Below are 26,771 nucleotides of genomic sequence, written 5' to 3' on the forward strand. Positions count from 1 at the left end.
AAGCGTTCTCCAAGGCGGCCTTCGCGACACACGACAGCGCAGAGACGCTGAGCAGAGACTGATAGTCAAGTTCCGCACACGAGGACGGCCTCAACTGGGATCTTGGGTTCACGTCACACTATTTGTAACCCCCTCACGACTTGCAACATCTCACTAGCCGTCCTGTGTGGAGACAATACACATCTCTTTAACCTGTGCATCACGCTCTCTCCACTCACACTGTCTGTACCTTTGAGACTTGATTACCTGTGAAGACTCACATTCCAACCATTATTGTGTAAATTGAGTTCTTGTCTTTATATGACCTGTTTGTGAACACAACTCCCACCCAACTGAGGAAGGGGCAGCGCTCCGAAAGCTAGTGGTTTCTGCTATCGAATAAACCTGTTGGACTTTAACCTGGTGTTGTGAGACTTCTTACTGTGTTTACCCCAGTCGAACACCATCATCTCCACATCGCGATTGATTGACAGGTGCGAGTTTGATTGACAGACCGCCACGTCACTCGGCGGAGGGCGGACACTGGGCTGGGTGCGTGATGGCGTCAGACGCATCAGAGAGCGAGCCGGCAGGAGCGGGCACGCCGCGGTCGGGGATACGCACGCAGCGGGCACGTCACCTGTGTTTGTGCGTCAGGCGGAACAGAGCTCGAGCTGAAGGGAGGCCACGAGCGGCGGATAACGGCTGGATCGCGAGCCCGGCCCGGTGGCGGCACCGAGTGCTGTGGAGGGTGGTCGCTGCTGCTGCTGGCGCGGTATCATACAGCCCAGCCCAGCCCCGGAGTGGGAGCTGAGGGTATGCACTGAGGGGCAGCCACCATTCCCGGGACACACCGAAGCGGCTCTGCCCGCTCCGCCGAGCGTTAACCGCACTCCAAGTTTGCCGGACGGGGACAGCGCCGGCACCGGCTGCAGCCATGCCCAAGTCCCCGGGCGCTGAGCTGATCTTCAGCCTCAGCCACGCGTGGGAGAGGTACCGGCAGTCGGAGCAGGAAGAGCGGGTAAGCAGCAGCAGCGGGCTGGCTGAGGAACAAGCAGAGTGTGGGAATGGGCTGAGGAGCCAGGTCACTGCAAAGCAGCAGCGGGGCTGGCAGAGGAAGGAGGTGGATGAGGGTGGGTTGGGGGTAGGGTGGGTCGGGGGGGGCAGTGGGGGTGGGTCGGAGGGGGGAGTGGGGGTAGGGCGGGGGGGGAAGTGGGGGTGGGCGGGGGGGGGGGAGTGGGGGTGGGCGGGGGGGGGGGGGAGTGGGGGTGGGCGGGGGGGGGGAGTGGGGGGTGGGTCGGGGGTAGGGTGGGGGGGGAAGTGGGGGTGGGCGGGGGGGGGAGTGGGGGTGGGTCGGGGGTAGGGTGGGGGGGGAAGTGGGGGTGGGCGGGGGGGGAGTGGGGGTGGGTCGGGGGTAGGGTGGGGGGGGAAGTGGGGGTGGGCGGGGGGGGAGTGGGGGTGGGTCGGGGGTAGGGTGGGGGGGAAGTGGGGGTGGGTCGGGGGTAGGGTGGGGGGGGAAGTGGGGGTGGGTCGGGGGTGGGCGGGGGGGGGAGTGGGGGTGGGTCGGGGGTAGGGTGGGGGGGGAGTGGGGGTGGGTCGGGAGTAGGGCGGGGGGGAAGTGGGGTGGGTGGGGGGGAGTGGGGGTGGGTCGGGGGTAGGGCGGGGGGAAGTGGGGGTGGGTGGGGGTGGGTCGGGGGTAGGGCGGGGGGGAAGTGGGGGTGGGTGGGGGGGGAGTGGGGGTGGGTCGGGGGTAGGGCGGGGGGAAGTGGGGGTGGGTGGGGGGGGAGTGGGGGTGGGTCGGGGGTAGGGTGGGGGGGAAGTGGGGGTGGGTGGGGGGGAGTGGGGGTGGGTCGGGGGTAGGGCGGGGGGGAAGTGGGGGTGGGTCGGGGGTGGGAGTGGGGGTGGGAGTGGGGGTGGGTCGGGGGGTGGGAGTGGGGGTGGGAGTGGGGGTGGGTCGGGGGGTGGGAGTGGGGGTGGGTCGGGGGTGGGTCGGGGGGTGGGAGTGGGGGTGGGTCGGGGGGGGAGTGGGGGTGGGTCGGGGGGGGGAGTGGGGGTGGGTCGGGGGGGGGAGTGTGGGTGGGTCGGGGGGGGGAGTGTGGGTGGGTCGGGGGGGGGGGAGTGGGGGTGGGTCGGGGGGGGGGGAGTGGGGGTGGGTCGGGGGGGGGAGTGGGGGTGGGTCGGGGGGGGGAGTGGGGGTGGGTCGGGGGGGTGGGTCGGGGGGGTGGGTCGGGGGGGTGGGTCGGGGTGGGGTCGGGGGGGTGGGTCGGGGGGGGAGTGGGGGTGGGTCGGGGGGTGGGTCGGGGGGGGGGAGTGGGGGTGGGTCGGGGGGGGGAGTGGGGGTGGGTCGGGGGGGGGAGTGGGGGTGGGTCGGGGGGGGGAGTGGGGGTGGGTCGGGGGGGGGGAGTGGGGGTGGGTCGGGGGAGTGGGGGTGGGTCGGGGGGGGGGGAGTGGGGGTGGGTCGGGGGGGGGGAGTGGGGGTGGGTCGGGGGGGGAGTGGGGGTGGGTCGGGGGGGGTGGGTCGGGGGGGGGAGTGGGGGTGGGTCGGGGGGGTGGGTCGGGGGGGGGAGTGGGGGTGGGTCGGGGGGGTGGGTCGGGGGGGGGGGTGGGTCGGGGGGGGAGGGGGGGTGGGTCGGGGGGGGGAGGGGGGGTGGGTCGGGGGGGGGGGAGTGGGGGTGGGTCGGGGGGGGGAGTGGGGGTGGGTCGGGGGGGGTGGGTCGAGGGGGAGTGGGGGTGGGTCGGGGGGGGTGGGTCGGGGGTAGGTCGGGGGGGAGTGGGTCGGGGGGGGAGTGGGGGTGGGTCGGGGGTAGGTCGGGGGGGGGAGTGGGGGTAGGTCGGGGGGGGAGTGGGGGTGGGTCGGGGGTAGGGCGGGGGGGGAGTGGGGGTGGGTCGGGGGTAGGGCGGGGGGGGAGTGGGGGTGGGTCGGGGTAGGGCGGGGGGGAGTGGGGGTGGGTCGGGGGTAGGTCGGGGGGGGAGTGGGGGTAGGTCGGGGGGGAGTGGGGGTAGGTCGGGGGGGAGTGGGGTGGGTCGGGGGTAGGGCGGGGGGGAGTGGGGGTGGGTCGGGGGTAGGGCGGGGGGGGAGTGGGGGTGGGTCGGGGGTAGGGCGGGGGGGGAGTGGGGGTGGGTCGGGGGTAGGGCGGGGGGGAGTGGGGGTGGGTCGGTGGTAGGGCGGGGGGGGAGTGGGGGTAGGGCGGGGGGGGAGTGGGGGTGGGTCGGGGGTAGGGCGGGGGGGGAGTGGGGGTGGGTGGAGTGGGGGTGGGGGGGTGGAGTGGGGGTGGGGGGGTGGGTGGAGGGGGAGTGGGGAGTGGGGGGGTGGGTGGAGGGGGAGTGGGGAGTGGGGGGGTGGGTGGAGGGGAGTGGGGAGTGGGGGGGGGGTTGGGGGGAGTGGGGGGTTGGGGGGGGTGGTTTTGATGGGAAGATGTGAAAGTGACATTTTAGCATGTTGACTGTAGGAGATGTCTGTTAGTACTGAGAAATGGACTGAGATGGTGAGAGTTAGAGATGCTGGTGAAATGGGATGATAGTGCTCTCTCTAGACTTGAGCTATTGATGAGGATTCTTAGCGATAGGATTTGTGTGCATTTGGGAAAGCATGGCCTAATCTTGGAAAGTCAGCATGGCTTTATGCAGGGTAGATCATGTCTTTTTAAGTTGATTGATCACCATTGACACTGCCTCGAAAAAAACCAATGAGGGTAAAGCAGTAGACGTTTACATGGACTTTAGCAAGGCTTTCAACAAGGTCCCTCATGGTAGCCTCATCTAAAAGCTTAAGATGCATGGAATCCATGGTGACTTGGCCACTTGGATTCAGAATCGGCTTGCCCATAGTAATTGGAGAGTAGTGGTGGAAGTGTATTTTTCTGTCTGAAGGTCCATGACTGGCAGCGTTCTGTAGGGATCTGTACTTGGGTCTCCACTAAATGATTTGGGTGACAATGTGGGTGGATTCGTAAATTTGCAGATGACGCACATAGGTGGAGTTGTGGATAGTGTAGAAGGTTGTCAAAGGATACAGATATAGATCAGCTGCAGATATGGGTGGATAAATGGCAGATTGAGTTTAATCCAGGCAAATGTGAGGTGCTTGGAAGATCAAATGTTGAAGGTAAGTATCCAGTTAATGGCACGATACTGAACAGCACTGATGTACAGAAGGATCTTAGGGTTCAAGTCTGTATAGCTGCCTGAAAGTGGCTACACAAGTAGATAGGGTGGTAAAGAACGCTTATGGTATGCTTGTCTTTATTGGTCGGAGTACAGTCCAGATGCCATGTTGCAGCTTTATAAAACTTTAGTTAGGCCGCACATAGCATATTGTGTTCAATTCTGGTGCCACATTGTAGGAAGAATGTGGAGGCTTTTGAAGCAGTTTACCAGGATGCTGCCTGGATTAGAGGGTATGAGCTGTCAGGAGAAGCTGGACAAACTAGGGTTGTTTTCTCTGGAGCAGCAGCGGCTGAGGGGAGATCTGATAGAAATCTATAAAATTGAGAGGCATAGATACGGTTGACAGCCAGAACCTTTTTCCCAGATTTGAAATGTCTAATACTAAAGAACATAAGAACATAAGAAATAGGAGCAGGAGTAGGCCATCTGGCCCTTCGAGCCTGCCCCGCCATTCAATAAGATCATGGCTGATCTGTCGTGGCTCAGTTCCACTTTCCCGCCCTCTCCCCATAACCCTTAATCCCCTCTCTTATCAAAAACCCATCAACCCTCTTCTTAAAAATATTTAGCGAGGCAGCCTCCACCACTTCAACGGGCAGAGAATTCCAGAGATTCACCACCCTTTGAGTGAAGAAGTTCCTCCTCAACTCCGTTCTGAACCGCCCCCCCTCTATCTTGAGGCTGTGCCCCCTAGTCCTACTGTCTTTTTTGAGCGGGAAGAGTCTTTCCACCTCTATCCTATCCATCCCATTCATCATCTTATACGTCTCAATGAGATCTCCCCTCATTCTTCTAAACTCTAACGAGTACAAGCCTAGTTTATTCAGCCTCTCCTCATAGCTCAACCCCCTCAACTCCGGTATCAGCCTAGTAAACCTCCTCTGCACTCCCTCCAAGGCCAAAATATCCTTGCGCAGGTGCGGCGCCCAAAACTGCACACAGTACTCCAGCTGCGGCCTCACCAATGCCCTATACAGCTGCAGCAAGACCTCCCTACTTTTATATTCAATCCCCCTCGCTATGAAGGCCAGCATCCCATTTGCCTTCCTGACCACCTGCTGCACCTGCAGGCTGGGTTTTTGCGACTCATGCACAAGGACCCCGAGGTCCCTCTGCACCGTCGCCTGCTGCAGTTTTTCGCCACGTAAGTAATAGTCCTTCCTACCATTCTTCCTACCAAAGTGGACCACCTCACACTTGCCAACATTAAATTCCATTTGCCATTTCCTGGCCCATTCGCCCAGCCTATCTAGATCCTTCTGCAGACTCTCCACACCCTCCGCACAATTTGCCTTTCCCCCAATCTTGGTGTCATCAGCAAATTTCGACACCCTACACTCGGTTCCCTCCTCCAGATCATCTATATAAATGGTAAATAGCTGAGGCCCCAGCACCGACCCCTGGGGCACCCCACTAGTCACCAACCGCCAATCCGAATAGCACCCATTGACCCCCACTCTCTGCCTCCTATTTGACAACCAATCCTCTATCCACGCTAACACCCTACCCCCAACTCCATGTCCTCTGACCTTCTGCAGTAACCTCTTGTGAGGTACCTTATCAAACGCCTTCTGAAAATCCAGAAAGACCACATCCACCGGCTCTCCTCTATCCACCGCCCTAGACACATCCTCATAGAACTCCAGTAAATTTGTCAGACACGACTTCCCTTTAATGAAACCGTGTTGCGTCTGCCCTATCAAGCAATTCCCTTCAAGGTGCCTCGCAATTTCCTCCTTAATGACGGATTCTAACATTTTACCTACCACAGACGTTAAACTAACCGGCCTGTAATTCCCCGCCTTTTGCCTGGCACCCTTCTTAAACAACGGCGTAACATTAGCCGTTTTCCAATCCTCCGGCACTTCCCCGGAATCCAGCGACGTCTGGAAAATAACCACCAAGGCATCCACTATCACCTCCGCCATTTCTTTCAGAACCCTCGGATGCATTCCATCCGGTCCTGGGGACTTGTCCACAATCAGCCCCTCCAGTCTGTCGCGCACCACCTCTCTAGTAACAGTAATGTCATTAAGACCCTCCAGTCCTACCACCTTTCCATCGCTAACACCCGGCAAATTATTCACGTCCTCCTCCGTGAAGACAGAAACAAAAAAGTTATTCAAGACCTTAGCCATATCCCCATCCCCTACCACTAGGTCCCCTTTCTCATCCGCTAAGGGACCAACGTTCACCCTAGCCAGCCTCTTCCTTTTTATATATTTATAAAAACTCTTGCTATCCTTTTTTATATTAAGCGCTAGCCCAGCTTCATAGCTTCTTCTACCCTCCTTTATCAACTTTTTTGTCAATCTTTGTTGACATTTAAACCTTTCCCAATCCTCTTCTCGCCCACTGCTCTTAGCTACTCTAAATTCCTCCGCTTTTAATTTAACACTTTCCTTCACCTCCTTCGTTATCCACGGCTTATTACCTCTCTTCCTACTGTCCTTTTTAACCATCGGAATAAATTTCTGCTGAGCACCAAGAAAGATCTCCTTAAAGATCCTCCACTGCTCCTCAGCAGACCTACCTTCCAACGCGCTCCCCCAGTCCACATTCGCCAATTCTTCTCTCATCCTACCATACTCCCCTCTATTCAAACAAAGGACACGTGTCCGGGAACCCACTTTCTCCTCCTCCATCTGCAACAGAAACTCCACCATACAATGATCACTCTCTCCAAGAGGATCCTTCACCTCAAGGTCCCTAATTCTACCCGCCTCATTACATAGCACCAGATCCAAGATAGTTCGCTCCCTCGTCGGCTCCAACACACACTGTTCCAGGAAACTATCCCGGCAGCATTCCAAGAACTCCTCCTCGAGCCCACCTCGTCCAACATGGGTCGACCAATCAATATGCAGATTGAAATCCCCCATAACTACGGCCGTCCCATTCCCGCACGCCGCACTTATTTGCGCGTTAACAGCCCGCCCCACCTCCAGATCATTATTCGGGGGCCTATAGACGACACCCACCAGCGTCTTCCTCCCTTTGCTGTTCCTAATCTCCACCCACAACGATTCCACTTTCTGCTCTTTGGCTCCGATATCATCCCTTGCTACCACCTTGATGCTGTCCTTAATCAGCAGAGCTACGCCACCCCCTCTTTCCTCCTGCCTATCCTTCCTAAACACTTGATAGCCCTGTACATTCATCTCCCAGTCCCTGTCACCTTGCAGCCACGTCTCTGTAATGGCCACCAGATCGTATCCATTTGTGTCGATCTGCGCCACCAGCTCATCCACTTTATTCCGAATGCTTCGTGCATTCAGATAAAGCGCTTTCATCCCAGCCTTCTTCTGGACCCTATTTGCCGTAACGCCACCACTTGGGACATCCTCAGCCTCTTCCCTTACCTGTACCCTATCCTTAACTGTAGACCTCCTAACATCACCTACCCTCGCACCCTCCCCCCCCCTAATTAGTTTAAAGCCCTGTCTACAGTCCTCTTTACTCGATTCGCCAGCACTCTGGTCCCAGCACGATTCAGACCAACCCCGTCCCGCCCGAACAAGTCCCACCTACCCCAATACTGGTGCCAATGCCCCATAAATTCGAACCCATTCCTCCCACACCAATCTCTGAGCCACCCATTCACTTCCTTTATCCTGTCAACCCTACGCCCGTCTGCACTCGGTTCAGGCAGTAGCCCAGAGAAGACCACCTTGTCGGTTCTACTTTTTAATTCCATTCCCAGCTTCTCATACTCCCTCCCCAGATCCTCAGTCCGCACTTTGCCTACGTCGCTGGCACCCACATGTACCACCACAACTGGGTTCTCACCCTCCCACTCCAGATTCCTCTGCAGCCCAGCTGCGACATCCTGTACCCGAGCACCAGGCAGACAACACACCCTTCTGTGCACTTTGTCATTGTGACAAAGGACAGTGTCAATACCCTTCACCCCACTATCCCCAATCACTACTACGTTCCTTTTCCCCTTCTCTTTGCCTATGTCCTGCTGCATCACTGTACCGTGTGCAGTTTGCTCACCAACCTCACCTGCCTCGTCCTCTTCCAGAGTGGAAGCAAGAACCTCAAACCTGTTATGCAGATTAAGAGGCTGAGGCCTCCGCTCCTCACCCCCCTTCCTCCTCCCAGCAGCCCCCTTTTGTTCCTGACCCTTAGATTTAGACAGTCTAGAGGGGGTGGATGTCACTTGCACCCCATTGACAATGACACCCTCTCTCCCCCTGATGAGCCTCAGTGTCTGTAGCTCAGAGGCCAGCTCATCCACCTTGAGCTGGAGCTCCTCCAGCAACCTGCACTTACTGCAGACATGGTCTCTGGGAAGGACCCTGGGGTCCACCAGTTCCCACATCATACAGGAACCGCACATCACATGCCCCTCCATTATTCAATATAATTTGTTGTGGGAAAAATTTTTTCCTTGTTTTTTGCTGTAGTAGTTTTGAAAAAAAAAATTTTTTTTTTTTCCTTGTTCTTTCAACCTGGCCTTTTTACCTTCCAGCCCTTTTTGATATTAAGCCCTAATAGCTCACTCTGCTTCCCTCTCACTCCGCTGCCCGCTCCGACGCTGCCCGCTATCTACACCAGGCCTCCTTTTAAACTTGGCGCTGATTTAAAGCTGATGGGCCACAACTGCCTGATAATCACTCCCTCACAATTCTTAAAGCAGTAAATACAATAAGTAAATGCTTTAAACAGTTCTACAAAGAACAAAGTGCTTTAAACTTATTTTAAACAGGTTTTTAACAGGTAAAGTCTTAGCTTTCTCTCTGATGCTCCTTCCTAAAGGGTGTGCACTTAAAGTGGGGGTGGGGAAGGGGATTACATAATCCTATTTTGTTTTTGTAGAAGTGCAGGGGGGTTATCTTTGTGATATTTTGTGTGTGTTGAATTGTGTTCTTTTCTATTTCAACATTAATAAAGACTATAATTCAAAAAGTACTCTGCTTTGGGATGTCCAGAATATAAAAGACTATCTGGGAACATAAAAGGGAGTCCAAAATGTCTGTATAATTACATGAACAATAAAAATGAATGGGGATGCTAAGGGACCAAAGGAGGGGTTTACACATGGAGGTATCTGCCTTTACCAACGAAGATATCATTTCCCGGGTCTTGATGAAAGAGTAGATGGTTCAGATGCTTCATGGTTTAAAATTGATATGAAGGAGATATTGGATAGGCTGAATGTGCTTAAATTTGATAAGGTGCCAGGATTGGATGAGATGCATCCAAGGATTGTGAAGGAAATGAAAGTGGAAATTGCAAAGGCATTGGCCATAATTTTTCAATCTTCTTTAGATGCAGTGGTGCCAGAGGACATGAGAGTTGTAATGTTACATCCTGTTCAAAAAATGTAAAGATAAACATAGCAATCACATGCCAGTCAGTTGAACTTTGGTAGTCGTGAAGCTTTCAGAAATTAAGATTCTGGATTAAAATTAATAGTCACTTGGGCGAATGTGGGCTGATTAAGGAAAGTCAGCATGCATTTGTTAAGAGCAAATTTTATTTAACTAACTTGCTTGAAATTTTTGCTGAGAACAGAGGGTGGATGAGAATAATGCTGTTGATGGATTTCTAAAAGGTGTTTGTTGAAGTGCCACACAATAGACTTGTGAACTCATGGAATAAAAGAGACAGGAGAAAAATGGATATGAAATTGGCTGACTGACAGGAAATGGAGACTGGTGGTTCAAAAACAGAAAATGCTGGAAAATCTCAGTGAGTCTCACAGTATCAGTTGGGAGAGAATAGAGCCAATGTTTTGAGTCTAGACAACACTTTGTCAGAGCTGAGATGCTTAATGAGTTTTTCTTGGACGAGAGAACGGTATATAATGCCGTTCCCCATGGATCAGTGTTAGGACCCTTGCACTTCCTAATGACCTGATATATATTCGTCCTTGGTGTGCAGCATACAATTTCAAAATTTTCACCCGATTCATAGGTTGAAGAAATGGTTGGACTAGTGGCAGATGAAATTTAATGTAGAGTATTATGAACTGATTCAGTTTGGTTGAAGGAATATGGAGACTCAATACAAAATAAAGCACACAATTCTAAAGGAGGTGCAGGAGCTGAGAGACTTGGAGTTCCATGCGCACAAATATTTGAGGGCTGCAAGACAGTTTGAGACTGTGGTTATTTAAGCATATGGGAATCCTGGGCTTTATAAATAGGCTCATAGAGTACAGAAGCAAGGAAGTTATGATAAACTGTAGTATTGCAACCATGTTCTGGACACCACACTTTAGCAAGGATGCTAGAGAGGGTGAAGGAAAGATTCACAAGAATGATTACAGGAAGTGGTGAGAACAGGAGTGACGGGCGTGGGGAGCTGCATAGATTGGGGAGGTTGAACCATTCTCCTTGGATAGATGGTTGAGAAGAGATTTAATAGACTTATTTAAAATCATGAGGGGACTGGACAAAGTAAGGCAACAAGAATTCTCATTAGTAGAAGGATCAAGTGTCAGCAGGCACAGGTTCATTGGCAAAAGCAGCAATGGTGACATCAAGGAAACCGTTTTTTTAATGCAGTGTGTGGTTAATGCACTGCCCAAGTGTGGTGGAAGCAGATTCAATCGGGGTATTCAAAAGGAAATTGCATCATTATTGCCTGGGAAGCAGTGGTATTATGACTATATTAGTAATCCAGAGACCCAAGCAAGATCTCGGGATCCAGGTTTGAATCCCACCATCGTAGATGGTGAAATTTGAATTCAATTAAACAAATTTGGAGTTAATAAGTCTAATGACCATGAAACCATTGTTGATTGTTGTTTTAAAAAAAAACCTGTCTGCTTCACTGATGTTCTTTAGGAAAAGGGTCATTACCCATTCTAGCTTACAAGTTTATTTATTAGTCACAAGTAAGGCTTACATTAACATTGCAATGAAGTTACTGTGAAATTCCCCTAATCACCACAGTCCTGTGCCCATTCGTATCAATGCATCTAACCAACATGTCTTTCAGAATGAGGGGGGAAACCGGAGCATCCGGTGGAAACCCATGCAGACAGGAGGAGGAGGTGCAAACTTCACGCAGACAGTGTCCCAAGCCGGGAATCAAACCCAAGTCCCTGATGCTGTGAAGCAGCAGTGCTAACCACTGCTAATATGCCACCCCCAACTCCAGATCCAGATTCTCAATGCCTTCTGAAATGGAGGGCAGATAAGGATGGGCAATAAATGCTGGCCCAACACATGGCCTCCATGTCCCATGAATGAATAAAAAGTAATTATCTGAAGAGGAAAGATTTGCAAGGCTGGTGGGAAAAGCTAGAGGAGTAGCATTAGGTGAATTGTTCTTGGGCCAAATGGCTTCTTTTTTGCTGGAGGGGGGAGGGAAACCATGCAAAGGTCCAATGACTTCAGGAGGGATTTTCTGGTTTCCGGATGAGCGCAGCTGGAAAATCCCACCCACTGCCTGACACTGGAGATGAGATGGGAGGCATTGGTGTATAATAGGAATGAGTCACTGATCTTGATTTAGTGAGAGTGGGAGAGATTGTTTTGAAATAGAAAGATTGACTGAGAGTGAGTGTGAAAAACACTGATGCTGGGATGGAGAATGTGAAGAATATTGACATTGAAATTGAGTGTGACAGGTTCATAAATTTCATGGCTGCAGGAAAAGGAACTGACTTGGCAAACCACCAAGCATAAAAGTTAATATTCTGGACTGAAGTACCGTTCTTGAAATTTGTTTGTGAACCAGCACCACCGTGCCCCCTCTTGACTGATGAGCTGTTCTGTCTGTTTCACGTGATGTTGGTTTGCAACATAAATATGACTTTCTTTGCTGGGATCCTTGCCTGTCCCTCACCAAGAACAGTAAGAAGTCCAACAGGTTTACTTGGTAGCAAAATCCACTAGCTTTTGGAGTGCTTGCTACTCCATCAGGTGAGTGGGAGTTCTATTCACAAACAGGACATATAAATACGCAAACTCAATTTACAAAATAATGGTTGGAATGCGAGTCTTTACAGGTAATCAAGTCTCAAAGGTACAGACAATGTGAGTGGAGGGAGCGTTATGCACAGGTTAAAGAGATGTGTATTGTCTCCAGACAGGACAGTTAGTGAGAGTTTGCAAGCCCAGGCAAGTCGTGGGGGTTACAGATAGTGTGACATGTACCCAAGATTGCAGTTACGGCCGTCCTCGTGTGCGGAACTTGGCTATCAATCTCTGCTCAGTGACTCTGCGCTGTTTGTGTGTTGTGAAGGCTGCCTTGGAGAACGCTTACCTGAAGATCAGAGGCCGAATGCCCGTGACTGCTGAAGTGATCCATCATGAGGACAGCCTCGACTGGGATCTTGAGTTCATGTCACACTATTTGTAACCCTTGTGACTTGCCTGGGCTTGCAAAATCTCACTTACTGGCCTATCTGGAGACAATACACATCTCTTTAACCTGTGCTTAACGCTCTCTCCACTCACATTGTCTGTACCTTTAAGACTTGATTACCTGTAAAGACTCGCATTCCAACCATTATTTTGTAAATTGAGTTTGTGTCTTTTATATGCTCTGTTTGTGAACAGAACTCCCACTTACCTGATGAAGGAACAGCGCTTCGAAAACTAGTGGATTTTGCTACTAAATAAATCTGTTGGACTTTAACCTGGTGTTGTGAGACTTCTTACTGTGTTTACCCCAGTCTAACGCTGGCATCGCCACATCTGATCAAGAGCACCAGGGACTTCACTGCCAGTGCCCGAATGAATGTATATCTGGCACTTTGAGCGGGAGCCTGGCCTCTTGCTTCAGCTTACTTATCAGCTGGTTGGATACTTGAGTGCTCTATCCCACTGAAATTGGTCTCAAACTCAGGTAGGTTTTGCCCTTAAATGGCATTTCTGTGTTCCATACCTGGCATTTGCTGATACGTGCTCCTGTGAGCACTTAGTGTTTTCTGTTTCCTCATCCACTGAATACTTTTCACCTTTCCTTTATCCCTGCACATCTTAGGTTCCTTTTGTGCCTTTCACTCTTCTTCCTTCACAACAGTTGAATTTCATTTTTCTGGCTTCCCCAAATATCGCTGTAAGCTTCATCAGCAATTTCAAGATGCTTTTCTGAACTGTGCCTGTGTTTATGTTTGAAGCCTCCCTTGAAGGCAGGACACCAGCAACAAGTTGAAAACAAAAGCCTGAAAATGTCAAAACAAAAATAAAATGTTGTGATTGTTGGAAATCTGAACTAAAAAAATGAAAATAATGAAAAATAATAAGCAAGCCAGACAACATCTGTGAAGAGAGAAACGTAGGGCAGGATTTTTCAGATGGCTGAGTTTCCCACCTGCCACTTGAGCCTCACAGCCATTTAAATGCTCTGCAAAGCATTCATTAGCTGGAGACAGGATTGCTGTCCCTCACTCGGGTGGAAGTCCTGCCTCAGAAATATGGGTCAATCAGATGGCAACTGTGTAGTCTCACAAGTGCTAGTGACAGCAGTGCCAGCTCAAAGTGCCAGGTATACATTCATTCAGGCACTGGCAGTGAAGTCTATGGAGTTTTGATGAGGTGGAGATGCTGGTGTTGGATTGGGGTAAACACAGTAAGAAGTCCCTCGATACCAGGTTAAAGTCCAACAGGCTTATTTGGTAGCAAAAGCCGCTAGCTTTCGGAGTGCTGCTCCTTCATCAGATGAGTGGGATTTCAAATTTTCACACGCATGAGGACGGCTTCAACATAAGAAATAGGAGCAGGAGTAGGCCATCTAGCCCCTCGAGCCTGCCCCGCCATTCAATAAGATCATGGCTGATCTGTCGTGTCTCAGTTCCACATTCCCACCCTCTCCCCATAACCCTTAATCCCCTTGCCTATCAAAAATCTATCAACCCGCGTCTTAAATATATTTAGTGAGGCAGCCTCCACCACTTCAACGGGCAGAGAATTCCAGAGATTCACCACCCTTTGAGTGAAGAAGTTCCTCCTCAACTCCATTCTAAACCCACCCCCCCCCCCCCCTTTATCTTGAGGCTGTGCCCTCTAGTCCTACTGTCCTTTCTGAGCGGGAAGAGCCTCTCTACCTCTATCCTATCCATCCCATTCATCATCTTATACGTCTCAATGAGATCTCCCCTCATTCTTCTAAACTCTAACGAGTACAAGCCTAGTTTATTCAGCCTCTCCTCATAGTTCAACCCCCTCAACTCCGGTATCAGCCTAGTAAACTTCCTCTGCACTCCCTCCAAGGCCAAAATATCCTTGCGTAAGTACGGCGCCCAAAACTGCACACGGTACTCCAGCTGCGGCCTCACCAGTGTCCTATACAGCTGCAGCAAGACCTTCCTACTTTTATATTCAATCCCCCTCGCTATGAAGGCCAGCATCCCATTTGCCTTCCTGACCACCTGCTGCACCTGCAGGCTGGGTTTTTGCGACTCATGCACAAGGACCCCGAGGTCCCTCTGCACCGTCGCCTGCTGCAGTTTTTCGCCATGTAAGTAATAGTCCTTCCTACCATTGTTCCTGGGATTATTCAGCTGGGATCTTGGGTTCATGTCACACTATCTGTAACCCCCACAACTTGCCTGGGCTTGCAAAATCTCACTAACTGTCCTGGTTGGAGACAATATACATCTCTTTAACCTGTGCTTAACCCCCTCTCCACTCACATTGTCTGCACCTTTAAGACTTGATTATCTGTAAAGACTTGCATTCCAACCATTATTTTGTAAATTGAGTTTGTGTCTTTATGTGCCCTATTTGTGAACTGAAATCCCACTCACCTGATGAAGGAGCAGTGTTCCGAAAGCTAGTGGCTTTTGCTACCAAATAAACCTGTTGTTGAGAGACTCCTTTCTCTGTGTGAGGGACAGACAAGGACCCCAGCAAAGAAAATCATGTGTATGTTGCAAATCAACATCATGTGAAACAGACAGTAGAGCTCATCAGTCAAGAGGGTGCACGGTGGTGCTGGTTCACAAACAAATTTCAAGCAGCCTCAGATTTTAAATCGTGGAACCCAGAACTAGGAAAGTACAGAGGGTTTCACAGCAGGGAGACCCGGAGAGGTGATGCTTGGGGGACAGATTGTGTAAAGAGACAAGTCCTTGGAGTGGCCTGAGAGACGAGAGAGCGCCTGCAAAAGGTGGACCATGTGGGGGGTGGAGAGAGGGGGCCTTAAGGGAGATGCTCCTTCCCCCTCCAACCCCTGAATGTAGATCATCGTGAAATCTGAAATTATATAGGAAGTAAACTATTGTTGGATTCTTTTGAATCCTCTCTGGGTAGACTTTTTTAATGCACCTATGGTTTGAAAATGCTTTCTACTCAGCTGGTGTCAGCGAAGGAGCTCTGAGTGTTTCCATTTTGTATGGTCAAGAGGTATGCATTTGATCTGTATACAGTGTGTTCAACAGGGTCTCCTCCTCTGCCATTCTCAGCAGAAAAATGTGATGTGAAAATACGGGTGATGGTGTTTACATGAGAGTCAGTTGGCTGGTAGCATGGGGCCAACCGCTGTATTCCATTAGTGAAGGTCTTGTTTCACAAAATACTATAAACAATGTCATTTTGCTTAGTAAAAGCAAAATACTGCAGATACTGGAAATCTAAAATAGGAAATTGGGAAAATTCAACAGGTCTGTCGGCAGTTGAGAGAAAAACAGTTAACATTTGAAGTCCTTGCGACTGTTCTTCAGAACTGCTTAATTTTACTGATTTTCTTTTACTGTTCATTTTACTTACCTGCATAATCTGTGTTTTAAACTATTTACTCGAGCTATATCTAAGGGTTAGCACTACAGGAATGCTTAAATGTTATCTCAACTGTTATAGAAGTTGCTATCAATGGACAAAAAAAGTCTAATCACTAAATCAACTTTCCTCTGCTGTAATCTTATTCTTGTGAAAAAGGTCCATCACCAAATTAGTGACAAACATCGTTAGGAAATCGATGTAGAATTCCAGTAGTCAGGACTCGATCTGAATTGAAAAGCAAGTAGTTGTCCACAAAATAAATGTACAGGTTCCTCTTGTCTACTTGAAGTAAATCAGATGGAAGAACGTTTAACTACCACTAATTTTCAAATGCAGTGTATCGAGGAGATTTAATGAAACTGCATGGGCAAATTGCTCCAAATAAAGTTCATTAAAAAAAATGAAGTTGATTGTGTGGAAATGCTCATTCTATTGCAATAATACAAAAAATATCCAGGGCTTTTCTTTTTCAACCCTCCTTCCATCCTCATGCGATCCTCTGAGGCTTAGCTGATCAGGCTTGTGAAATTGTAGCATTCCATAATCAAGGAGGAGGGAGATGCACTTCAATTTGGTGGTTTGCATAATGTTTGTGGTTTCTTATGAGACATCATCCATCACTGGTTCTCCACCTTATAGCTTATTATGGAACTGACAACACCAACAACTCCACCCTTCCCCATTTCAAACAAAAACAGACAGATTTGAGAAATTATTAGGCATCTGAGTCAAACTTACAAAGTTTGGCTGAGCAAATTCAGCATCACATTTAACACAAACAAGTCCCTGACTATATATTCAGGCCGTCTGTTTCCACTTTGGTAACATTGCCTGACTCCAGCCCTCCAGTCTCGACTATTCCAGTGCACTTCTGGCTAGCCTCCCACCTTGTACCCTCCTCCTAGTGTCATCCAAAATTTTGCATGCATCCCAACTCACTCCAAGTTTCATTCACCCATCATGCTTCTGCTCGCCAATCTATATTGGCTTTCAGTTGAACAACGCTTTGTATTTTCTTCAAACTTTCATCCCTGATTTTAATACCCTCGATGGCTTTGCTTCTCCCTGTCATTGTAATGTCATTTAACTCCATAACTCACCATGACACCTGAGCTTCTCTAATTAGGAAGTTTTACTGGAAGTAAAATATAGTTGGATTCTTTTGAATCCTTTCCTGGTAGACTTTCTTAATGCACCTATCTTTTGAAAATGCTTTCTACTCAGCAAAGAGTCTGAGTGGTCACTTAAATATCTATGATTTTAGTTGCTGCAACATAAAACCCTACAGTGCAGAAGGAGGCCGTTCAGCCCATTGAACCTGCACAATCCCATCCAGGCCCCCTCCCTGTAACCCCACATTACCCTAGCTAGTCCTCCTGACACTGGGTTAATTTAGCATGGCTGACCCACCTAACTCGCAAATCTTTGTATGCTCAAGTAGTTTGTGTACCTTGGTGTGGAATTTCTGTGTCAGCTAGGAACAAGGCTGCATCTGGTGGCTCTGATAGCAGGCATCATCAACCCTTTGGGACTGGGGATAAGGGAGAAGGATTTCAGTGGAAGCCACAGAACAGCTTAGCACAGGAGATCCTATCCTGCTTTACTTGGTAGTGGAGCAAACTTGAGACAAACACCACTGAGTGTTTCCATGTGATACCACAGGAATCTGGATAGAGGGAGGTGCTGCTCTTTGGTTTCCCCTCCTCTCAGGCCAAAGTACAGAAGTGGTGGTAATCTTGCATGTCAGCAGAGCTGATATGGACTCGAGTGAGTCTTTCTTCCATGCTTATACACGTTCACGAGATTATTCAGTAGCTGTGTATTTATTGGATGATCATTTCTCCGGGCATTGAGAGTAGTGCATGTGGACATAGCAAATACTAAAACCACCTATTGAATAGACGATTCTTGCCTTGAGTGACTGTGCAAACATGACAAAGATATTCTCCCTGTGTCTGTGTGGGTTTCCTCTGGGTGCTCTGATTTCCTCCCACAGTCTGCGGGTATGTGGGTTGGGTGGATTGGTATAGCGGATTGCCTCTTGGTGTTGGGGAGTTTAGCAGGGTAAATACGTGGGGTGGTGAAACAGCTAGCTGCAGGCTGTGGAGTGTAGGTACACCTACAGTGCTTTAATGAAGGAAGTTCCAGGATTTTGACCCAATGATCATGAAGGCAGATGATAAAGTTCAAAGTCAGGATGATGTGTGGCTTCGAGCAGAACTTGCAGGTGATTGTGTTCTATAGTCCTTCTAGGTGATAGAGGTTGTGTGTTTGAAAAGTGCAATCAGAGGAGCCTTGGTGACTTCTTGTGCCTTGTAGATGGTACTGTGTCAGTGGTGGAGGGAGTGAATGTTGATGTTGGGGGATGAGTTGCCAGTCAAGCAGGTAACTTTGGATTGCTGTTGGAACTGCACTGCTCCAGACTTGTGGAAAATATTCCATCACCTTCCTGACTTGTGTGGTGGACAGCTTTGGGGAGTCAAGAGGTGAGTTGCTGGCAGCAGAATTCCCATCCTCTGACTTGATTTTATAGCCACAATACTTATATGCCTGTTCTAGCTCGGTTTTTAAAAAATTATTTATGGGATGTGGGTGTTGATGGCAAGGCCAGCATTTTATTGCCCTTCCCTAGTTGTCCTTCTGAAGATGGTGGTGAGCGACAGCGCACCACCAAATGCTGCACCCCCTGAGGGATAGGTGCACCCACAGTCCTGTTCGGGAGGAAATTCCAGGATTTTTGACCCAGTGACTGAAGGAATGATTTATTTCCCATTCAGGACGGTGAATGACTTGGAGGGCAGCCTCCAGGTAGTGGTGTTCCCAGGTATCTGCTGCTGTTGTCCTTTTAGATGATAGTGGTTGTGGGTTTGGAGGATGATACCTAAGGAACCTTGGTAAGCTCCTATAGTGCATTTTGTAGATGGTACACACAGCTGCTACTGTTTGGTGGTGGGATTGAATGCTTGTAGAAGGGGAATCAAGCAGGCTGCTTTGTCCTGGATGGTGGTGAACTTTGTGAATGTTGGAGCTGTACTTATCTAGACAAGTGGAGTGTATTCCATTACGTTCCTGAGTTGTGCCTTGTAGATAGTGGGCTTTGGGGAATAAGGAGGTGAGTTACTCCTCACAGGATTCTTTGCCTTTGACCTGCTTGGTTAGCCACAGTGTTTGTATGGCTAGTTAAAGGCAAGGAGCTATAAGCCAATTAGGTTAATATTTATTGGCAAGATGCTGAAATCAATAATCAAAGAGGAAATAGCTAATCATTTAGGAAAGCTGAATATAATAAAACCTAGTCAATATAGTTTTATGAAAAGTAAATAATGTTTGACAAATTTGCTCATTCTTTTGAGGCTGTAAAAGGGAGATGAATAGAGGTAAACATGTAGATGTAGTGCATTTAGAATACGAAATGGCATTTGACAAGATGCCACGTAAGAGACTGGCACATAAACTAAAAGCCAAATGAATTATTGGAAGTGTGTTGGCATGGATTGAAAAAAGAGTTGGAATAAATGGGTCCTTTTGAGTTGAAAGATGTAACTAGTGGAGTATGGAGGGATCAGTTCTTGGCCCACAGTTGTTTGCTAGTTGTGTGAATGATTGGGAGAAAGGAACAGAATATAAGGCTTCCAAATTTGCAGATGATACAAAGATAGGTGGAAGGATAGATTGTGATGAGCATATTGTGATTCTGCAGCAGGATATAGATTGGGTGACTGGGTGAAAACCTGGCAAATGGAGTTTGATGTGGGGAAGGGAGGTCACGCAGCTCAACAAGCAATTAAGGCAAAGGGGTTGGAGTTTAAAAATAGGGAAGTTTCATTGCAATTGTATAGGGTGTTGGTGATGCCTTACCTGGAATATTGCACATGGTCCCCTTTAGAAGCATGTAGTAACATTGGAGATTCACTGGGCTAATTCCCAGGATGAGCAAGTTGTCATATCAAGAGAGACTGGGCCTGTATCCCTTGGAGTTTAGATGAGTGAGTGGTGATCTTACTCAAACATCCAAGATCCTGAGGGGGCTTGATAGGTAGATGTAGGTGAGAGTTTTCATTGGTGGGAAAGTCTCAAATAAGATAAAGGGCCGGTTATTTAATGCTGAGGTACGTAGAAATTTCTTCTCAAAGGGTGGTTGCGGAGGCTGGATCATTAGAGTGGAGATGGATAAATATTTGATTGAGGAATAAAGAGCTATTGGGAAATGGCACTGAAGAGTTGTTGAAGCCAGCATAGATCAGCCATGTTTGTGTTGAATGGTGGGGCAGACTTGAAGGGCTTGGTGAGCTACTCCTTTTTCTTGTGTTCTTGAGTTGTGAATGGAACTGAACATTGTGTAATTATCAGCGAGCATCCCAACTTCTGACCTTATGGAGGGAAAGTTTTTGATGAAGCAGCTAAAGGTGGTTGTGCCTTAGATACTACTATAAGGAAGTACTGCAGTGATGTCCTGGACTGAGATGATTGACCTCCAGTAACCGCCTCCTAGGTATGCTCCAACCATTCTTTAGTACAATTGCTGGTACATTGTCAGGGAAAAGTCTGACAACACCAGGTTTTAGTCCAACCTATTTATTTGATAATATACTCACAAGCTTTCGAGGTTAGCCCCTTCGTCAGGTGAATGGAGAGTTCTCTCCATTCACCTGACGAAGGGGCTAACCTCGAAAGCTTGTGAGTATATTATCAAATAAATAGGTTGGACTAAAACCTGGTGTTGTCAGACTTTTCACTGTGTTTACGCCAGTCCAAAGCCGGCATACCCACATCATGACATAGTCAGGGCCCATATATAGCCTTCAGCCGTATGTGACTCGATGTCAAATTTTCTTTTATTAATTCCTGTGAAATGCCTGAGGGTATTTTACTACACTCGAGGTGTTATATAAATACAAGTTGTTGTATGTGCTCAATCTGTATAATGGCATAGTTAAATTCATTATTAATATATCATACAAACAAGGAACTTGTGATGTCAGAGATTTGAGGGATACGAATCGTGCTTAAGTTGTAAAGTTTGTATGTTGGATCTCATGGTTGTTACTGAGTGTTGTGACTAGGAATCAATGAATGTAATAGTTGGCAAGTTGAATTTTTGTATTGTTAGGGCACCCACTACTTGATAATTTGGAGCTGTTTAAATCATACTCAGTGCACATTGGTTCACATATTTGCAAAATTATTTCAGAACGGCTAATTTTATACTGAGGTTGTTTGAAGAGTTGAAAATACAGTAAAGATGAGTGGATTACTTCCTGTTGGTATTCTTTTCAAAGCTGCTGCAGCTCTTTACTATCTAACTAATTGATTCACTCAAGTTGTTTCTCTTTCAATTATGAAGCAACATATTAGAAACTAGTATCTTAGAATAAGTTACTATGTAATGCTGCTGTAAAGTCAGTTGTGCTTGATGTGGTTATTCTCTAAATATTGAGTCTCTGATATATCTTCTCTTCACGATATATCGTAGATTAATTATCCAAAACTTTATTGATATTAGTTAAAAGGAATATTCTTTTGCTTTGATTGGAATTGCTAATACTATAGAGCAAGTAGCAACTCATGATGCATATGCAAAAGTGGGAGTGAATGTAAAATTGTTTTTGTTCTAAAATTAACAATATTGTAATTGTTAAATAGAGTTGTAAAATATAGTTTTTAAATGTAACTTAGTTTTGCTGATGAATTGAGACATTTTAGTTTTATGAACTGACTAGAAATGTGGATATATATGCATACATGCCCAGATAACAGAGATCTGTAGGCCATTATGGAATAAGCTGTATACAATTCTTGTGTGGTTATGATGAAGTAGCTTTTCAGAATTACTTTGGCACAATATTTTGTTGCTAATACTAACCATTTCACTATTTCTCTGACCTGTGACCAGGGTGTGTAAAACTATAATCTCCATCATAACCGCAGAACTGAAGTGTTTGTGATCATTGGATGCTTCTAATGCTGCTGCAGCTCATTTAATTTAAATAAATAAATCCCTGGCACCTAATGAAGTGTATCGCAGGACATTGTGGGAGACTAGGGAGGAAATTGCGGATCCCTTAGCAGAGATATACGAATCATCAACAGCTGCAGGTGAGGTGTATGAAGATTTGACGGTGGCAAATGTGTGTTTGTTTAAGAAGGGCTGCAGGGAAAAGCCTGGGAATTACAGGCCAGTGAGCCTAATGTCTGTAGTGGGTAAGTTGTTAGGTATTCCGAGAGATAGGATCAACAGGCATTTAGAGAGGCAAGGACTAATTGGGGACAGTTAGCATGGCTTTGTGAGTGAAAAATCATATCTCACGAATTTAATTGAGTTTTTTGAAGAGGTAACCAAGAAAAGAAGGTAGATGAAGGCAGTGCAGTCGACATTGTCTACATGGATTTTAGCAAGACCTTTGACAAGGTACTACGTGGTAGGTTGTTGCATAAGATTAAATCTCATGGGACCCAGGGTGAGGTAGTGAATTGGGTACAAAATTGGCTTGATCATAGGGTGATTGTAGAGGATATTTTTCAAACTGGAGACCTGTGACCAGTGGTGTGCCTCAGGGATCGGTGCTGGGCCCACTGTTGTTTGTCATTTATATTAATGATTTGGATGAGAATTTAATAGACGTAGTACATTTGCAGATGACACCAAGATTGGTGGACAGTGAAAAAGGTTATCTAGGATTGCATTGGGATCTTGATCAATTGGGCCAGTGGGCTGATGAATGGCAGATGGAATTCAGTTTAGATAAATGCGAGGTGATGCATTTTTGGGAGATTGAACCAGGACAGGACTTACTCAGTTAATGTTAGAGCATTGAGAAGAGTTGTAGAACAAAGAGATCTAAGGGTACTGGTTCATTGCTCCTTGAAAGTGGAGTCACTGGTGGACAGGAGGGTGAAGAAGGCATTTGGCATGCTTGGTTTCATTGGTTGGAACATTGAATACAGGAGTTGGAACATCTTGTTGAAGTTATACAAGATGTTAGTAAGCCCACACTTACAATACTGTGCACAGTTCTGGTCACCCTATTATGAAAAGGATATTGTTAAACCAGAAAGAGTGCAGAAAAGATTTATTAGGTTGCCACCAGAATTTGGTGATTTAAGTTACAAGGAGAGGCTGGATAGACTGGAATTTCTTTCCATGGCGTGTAGGAGGCTTAAGGGTGATCTTATGGAGGTTTATAAAATAATGAGGGGCATAGATAAAGTGGATAATTAGCACCTTTTCCTGAAGGTAGGGGAGTCTAAAACTAGAGGGCATAGGTTTAAGCTGAAAGGGCAGAGATACAAAAAGGTCCAGAGGGGCAATTTTTTCAGAGGGTGGTAAGCCTCTAGAATGAGTTGCTAGAGGTAGTAGTAGGACCAGGTACAATTTTGTCTTTTAAAAACCATTTAGACAGTTGCATGTAAGATGGGCATAGAGGATATGGGCCAAACGTGGGCAGTTGGGTAAAAACTGGGTAGCATGAAAATGTTGGGCACAGGGGCTGTTTCCTTGCTGTAAGCCTCTATGACTCTAATTTGTCCATGTGACATCTACAATCTTGGATGGTTTTTCTGATAATGTTGAAGCTCCTAGTGATCACTATCACTATGGAATATATCAGTAACCAACAGGAGTAGATTAGGTTTTCAGTTCACATATTATATCCACTACAGCCATAATGGGGAACTGAACAAAATTCACTTTCCAGAAAGAGGAGTTGCCAATAGACTACTCAAACCTATGTAAAAAAAAAGTTGGTATTCTGCATCCTTATGTATGCTGCAATTTGAAAACTGCTCACCACTTTACCACTTCACCTCTGCAATCTAGATCAACAAAACTGAGAACACCCAGATATTGCAGTATGTAATAAGTGAATGGTTTTTGCTGTATGTTATGCTTACTGCTGCCTAAAAACAAGGTTGTTTTTGAATGGTGATTTACAGCCGTTCCATCTGAAACAGAATGACGCTTGGTACAGGGGGACTGTGATCTTTGTGAGCAGGGCAGGCAGCTGTGTTTCTCCTCAACCAATGAATCCTCACTGAGACAAGTAGAATCCAAATCAGGAAGTGTAAGCAGAATATCTAATTTAATGTAAAATCATATTCAGAAAGTGAAATAAAAAATGAGAAGGTTGAATTAGAAGAGATAAGATAGCAAAGAAAATATGAAAATTATTCTAATATTTTGAAAATCTCCAACAATTAAAATCTAAATGAATAAGATTCTACCCTTGTAATTAATTTTCAACCAGTGAGTGCAATGCTTTTGAGTATTGAAATGCCCATATTTAAGCTTGGAGCAAGGAATATTGAAATGATAACCACAAAGTAAATATAATAAACCAGGCAGTGAAAACAATCAATTGAACTCTGAAATTTATGCTTATTGTAGAAGATATGTATACAGCCTTACTTTGAAAATGAAAGATTAGCAGTGGCTAGGTTAAACATAGATTGAAGTTCTGTTTGTTACAATAGTTGACTTTCTGCTCTGATCCAACAAAGATAAATTGGGAGGATTTTCCACTTTATTACTGAACTGCAAATCCAAAAATAACAATTAATGCAAGAAAAGAGGACAGATGCTTTCTAACGATTTGGTTGTTTGCATTAGAGTTCTAAAATTTGCTATTCCATTATGAGCCGAACTGTGGATAACTGACATGTCAGAGATTTTTAGACAGCAATGGATAAAGTTTATTCATTAGTCACAAATAGATTTACACTCGCGCTGCAATGAAATTACTGTGAAAATCCCCTAGTTGCCACACTCTGTCGCCTGTTCGGGTACACTGAGGGAAAATTTACAATGACCAATGCACCTAACCAACATGTCCTTCTGACTGTGGGAGGAAACCAGAGCACCCAGAGGAAATCCAAGCAGACATGGAGAGAACATGCAAACTCCACACAGTGACCAAGCCGGAATTGAACCCTGGTCCCTGGCACTGTGAAGCAGCAACGCTAACCACTGTGCCACCATGGATAATCACTACGTATGGTTTTGTTCCTGTTTACAGTCATAGTGATCATTATGAAACATCTGAACGATACACTGCCTGCTCTTTTGTTGGACCAAGGATCTCTGATGCAAAACAATCCATAAAAAGGGAAGTAAGAATGAGAAACAAACCAATGGGAGGGGGTCACCTGATGTAAGCGTGGGAGCTGTTTGCGAGCACTGTCCCTACTTGTCTTTTAATCCATTTTTTGTTGCACAACCCATAATTAACTGCTCCTGATGTGTATAATCTGTGCTATAATCCTTAAAGATCATGGGTCAATTTTGGCAAAGGAGAGTAAGTTAAAACAAGAAAATCCTTGTTTGATATAGGCGATTGGAGATGGCAGGGATGGGACTCAGTTCACAGTGGCAGTTTCGCTGGTAAGCAGCTTATGCTTCGATGTTATTGCTGTTGAGATGGTGGCTGCCATAATGAGTGAAGGTGTGGATGACGGTCTCGACGTCCTGGCAGAAATTTTTGGTGTTTGTAATGAAGTGCGAGATATCCTAAAGAGAATGGATGAAGCGGAGAAGTGAATCCTATCGGTGGCAAGGGTTTCCTTGATGAAGACAGTTTTGGAAATCCTGCTGCATGGTATGTCGTACATCATGGCAGATTCAGAGAGATAGGATGGCGGAAGTGTATCTGTGCACTCAGTGCTCCGAGGGATGCTGGAGATGTATTTCAAGCCAAATTTGAGAATTGGCTGCCATACTTTCACAATCTTGTGTTGGGGGCTGGATGTCTCGAGTTCAGTGAAGCATGTTGTATTGGGTCTTGGAGCCAGTTGAAGACAACAGCCACTGGTTTTTTGTTGTCTTGCTCTTGGTGTTCTCCGAAAAAGGACGAGGCAACTGGATACGTCAGGTCCTTGCCACCCATGGGGCCTGGGTGTTTCTTTGCCAGGACTTCGACCACGTGGCAGAGGTACAGAAGCTTCTTTGGAAACTCTGCATGGATCCTAGATGTTGCTCAATGATCCTGTCTTGGCTTTGGTCTTTTCAAGCCCCGTGGATGGTTATATTATCCAGCAGTACATCATAAATCCTGATTTTATGATTGTATTTTTATCCTGATATGAGTGTAAAATATATTACAGCACAGAGGCATATGGCGCCTGTTATCTTATTAAATTGCGAAAATCAGGATTTTTGATTTTGGTACCTTTGACCGGCATGCTTCAATGGTGGAACAAGAGAGGCTATAGTTTAATTGTTTGTGGCTCTTCTTCCCATTGGGGAGTGCACTGAGTTGGTTGCATGACATGAGGGATGTGCAGTATTTACCTGGTTTGTTTTTTCCTTTGTGCAGTAATCCTTGCATTCAGACTAAGGGAGTACAACTTTTAGTACCCTTCACTTTATTTTTAGATAAGACAAGTAGTATTACAGCAAGATGTCAGATAGGTGCTTTGATGTAAAGATGGTTGGTGTGGCATTAGATTCTTGGTGGTGAGGAAGATGCCCCGTTCGAACTGTTTGGGGCTGCATTTGTTTTGCTTTTGTTATCGTGGGATAACGGAATCTTTGCTTGTTTGCTTAGAAAGTACAGACAGGTCAAGTATCCTGGAAAAGACTGGGCCTTTTTCATTGTGGGCCTGTCTCATATTGTTGAAGTAGTGAAATTATGTCCTGGTGCATGCTTGGGCATGGCTGACCTGTCCACGGATATCTAGTCTCATTAGATTGACCTTTTATTTTGGTTATGCTGTGTGGGTACTGGCAGTGGTTATTGATTACTTGGCTTTTGGAGTGGATGATGGGCATCTTATCTGGTTGTTAGGGTTCCTGAGGAAAAATGGGTTGAATCCTCTTCATAGCAGGGCCTAAATGGTGCTTTTGAGTACCTAGAGAAAAGGGTGGTTTGCTTGTGAGTATTCTTGGCTTGTTAGCCTTATTTTAGGGCGCTGTTGAGCATGTTAGGGCTGTAGAGGTTGTGTTTA

At 47.2% G+C, this 26,771-nt stretch overlaps 1 protein-coding gene across 3 annotated transcripts in view; it reads left to right on the forward strand.

Annotated features, from left to right (window-relative positions):
- Window positions 1-696: 696 nt before the first annotated feature.
- lyst (lysosomal trafficking regulator) overlaps window positions 697-26,771 on the forward strand; it is a 285,139-nt gene continuing 259,064 nt past the window's right edge. For 2 of the 3 annotated variants that reach the window (XM_080191874.1, XM_080191876.1), the window contains exon 1: window positions 697-1,000. In XM_080191874.1, coding sequence (XP_080048000.1) covers window positions 917-1,000 — 84 coding nt within the window. In that variant the 5' untranslated portion in view covers window positions 697-916. The remainder of the gene's footprint in view (window positions 1,001-26,771) is intronic. The other variant, XM_080191875.1, reaches the window with a different exon arrangement.

Source organism: Carcharhinus amblyrhynchos, chromosome 7 (assembly GCF_965287045.1).
Source record: "Carcharhinus amblyrhynchos chromosome 7, sCarAmb.v2.hapA, whole genome shotgun sequence".
In the NCBI taxonomy this organism is placed as follows: Eukaryota; Metazoa; Chordata; class Chondrichthyes; order Carcharhiniformes; family Carcharhinidae; genus Carcharhinus; species Carcharhinus amblyrhynchos.